Consider the following 1,253-nt stretch of genomic DNA (forward strand, 5'->3'; position numbering starts at 1 on the left):
ATTAGGTTCAAAGGTCATCTGTCATTTTGTAAATATACACTGCCTACTGATTGATTAAGTGAATATTTGAGTTGTTATCAAATATTAAAATTAAAATATCTTCAGCTTTAACCAATGGCTATGAACTATGTCAAACGGTACTTTTTTACGGTCAGATCCTAGGGGAGGCATGCAGCTCAAGAGAATTCCACCTCCCTCAAATCATTCACTCATGTGGGATTAGAACATGTTGTACAGTATCTCACTTGGTTTTGAGGCCCCTTAGAACATGTGTACTATATGTCACCTGGTATTGTGGCCCCTTTCGTTGTGCTCCTTTCATTGTGTCCCCTTTCCTCTGCCTCTTTACTTTCGCCCCTTTCCTGTGTCTGTTCTAGATGCACATCATATCATTATCGAGTAAAATTTCAGTGTTTTGCAAAATGTTTATAATTTAATTTGTTTTATTTTCAGAATTGATTCAGGACTTGAGGTAGTTTGAAATAGTGTATCAAAACTATTAAAATTCACCTGTCCACAAATCACAATGCCAATCGCCACAAAGCCACCATACCACGAACCCGACTACCATGGTGCACCTGGGGCTGCCTTTTACAGGTGAGAATTTATTCATGTCTGCAACTACTAATTAACTCTGTGTAAAGTTAGTATTCTTGTAATATAAATACTAATTTCCTTTAGAGTATTGGGTTCATTCCTGCTAATACGTGTTGTATTGAAGTGTTACATTCATTCTCTACATATTAGCTTTACTGTATATTATTAGATCACAAATTTTAAAACGTTAAATTGCATTTGACAGTGGACGGGGACCAAGCATAAAACAGCATGACTATGGTCAGCCAATTAATGGATATACAAGAGATGGGCCGAGAATGAATGGTGCTGGTCCAGATCCACGCAGGATCAACGGTGTTGGTTCAGATCCACGTAGGATGATGAACGGTGGTGGTCCAGACCCGCGGCGGGTAAAGAGTGCAGATCCGCGTAGGATGAACAGTATGAGTCAAGGAAATGTTGCCAGACGGTCCAAAAGTGAAATGGTTCAACGAAACGCAGGAGCACGAATGAATGGCGGTGGAACGGAGCGTGCAATTGGTGGCGGTGTTTATGGTAAGAAAGCCAAAATGTTATTGCATCACTGCAAGTCAAAGATAAATTCTTAATATGATTTAAAAGATGTAAAATAGCATGGGGTAATTTTGATAGCTATTTACCCTTGGTTCAAATGGGTTTCCCACAGCTGGTTGGTT

General features: G+C 39.4%; 1 protein-coding gene across 1 annotated transcript; it reads left to right on the forward strand.

The window, feature by feature from the left end:
• Window positions 1-267: 267 nt before the first annotated feature.
• LOC117121431 lies at window positions 268-1,113 on the forward strand (the record flags this gene model as incomplete). The annotated part of the gene is made up of 3 exons (XM_033266637.1): window positions 268-289; window positions 454-597; window positions 803-1,113. Coding segments are annotated over exons 2-3 (382 nt in total), but the record flags the coding sequence as incomplete, so codon positions are not given.
• Between the last annotated feature and the right edge of the window lie 140 nt (window positions 1,114-1,253).

Source organism: Anneissia japonica, unplaced genomic scaffold, assembly GCF_011630105.1.
Source record: "Anneissia japonica isolate Jap-2015-1 unplaced genomic scaffold, ASM1163010v1 scaffold286449_len1253_cov303_single, whole genome shotgun sequence".
In the NCBI taxonomy this organism is placed as follows: domain Eukaryota; kingdom Metazoa; phylum Echinodermata; class Crinoidea; order Comatulida; family Comatulidae; genus Anneissia; species Anneissia japonica.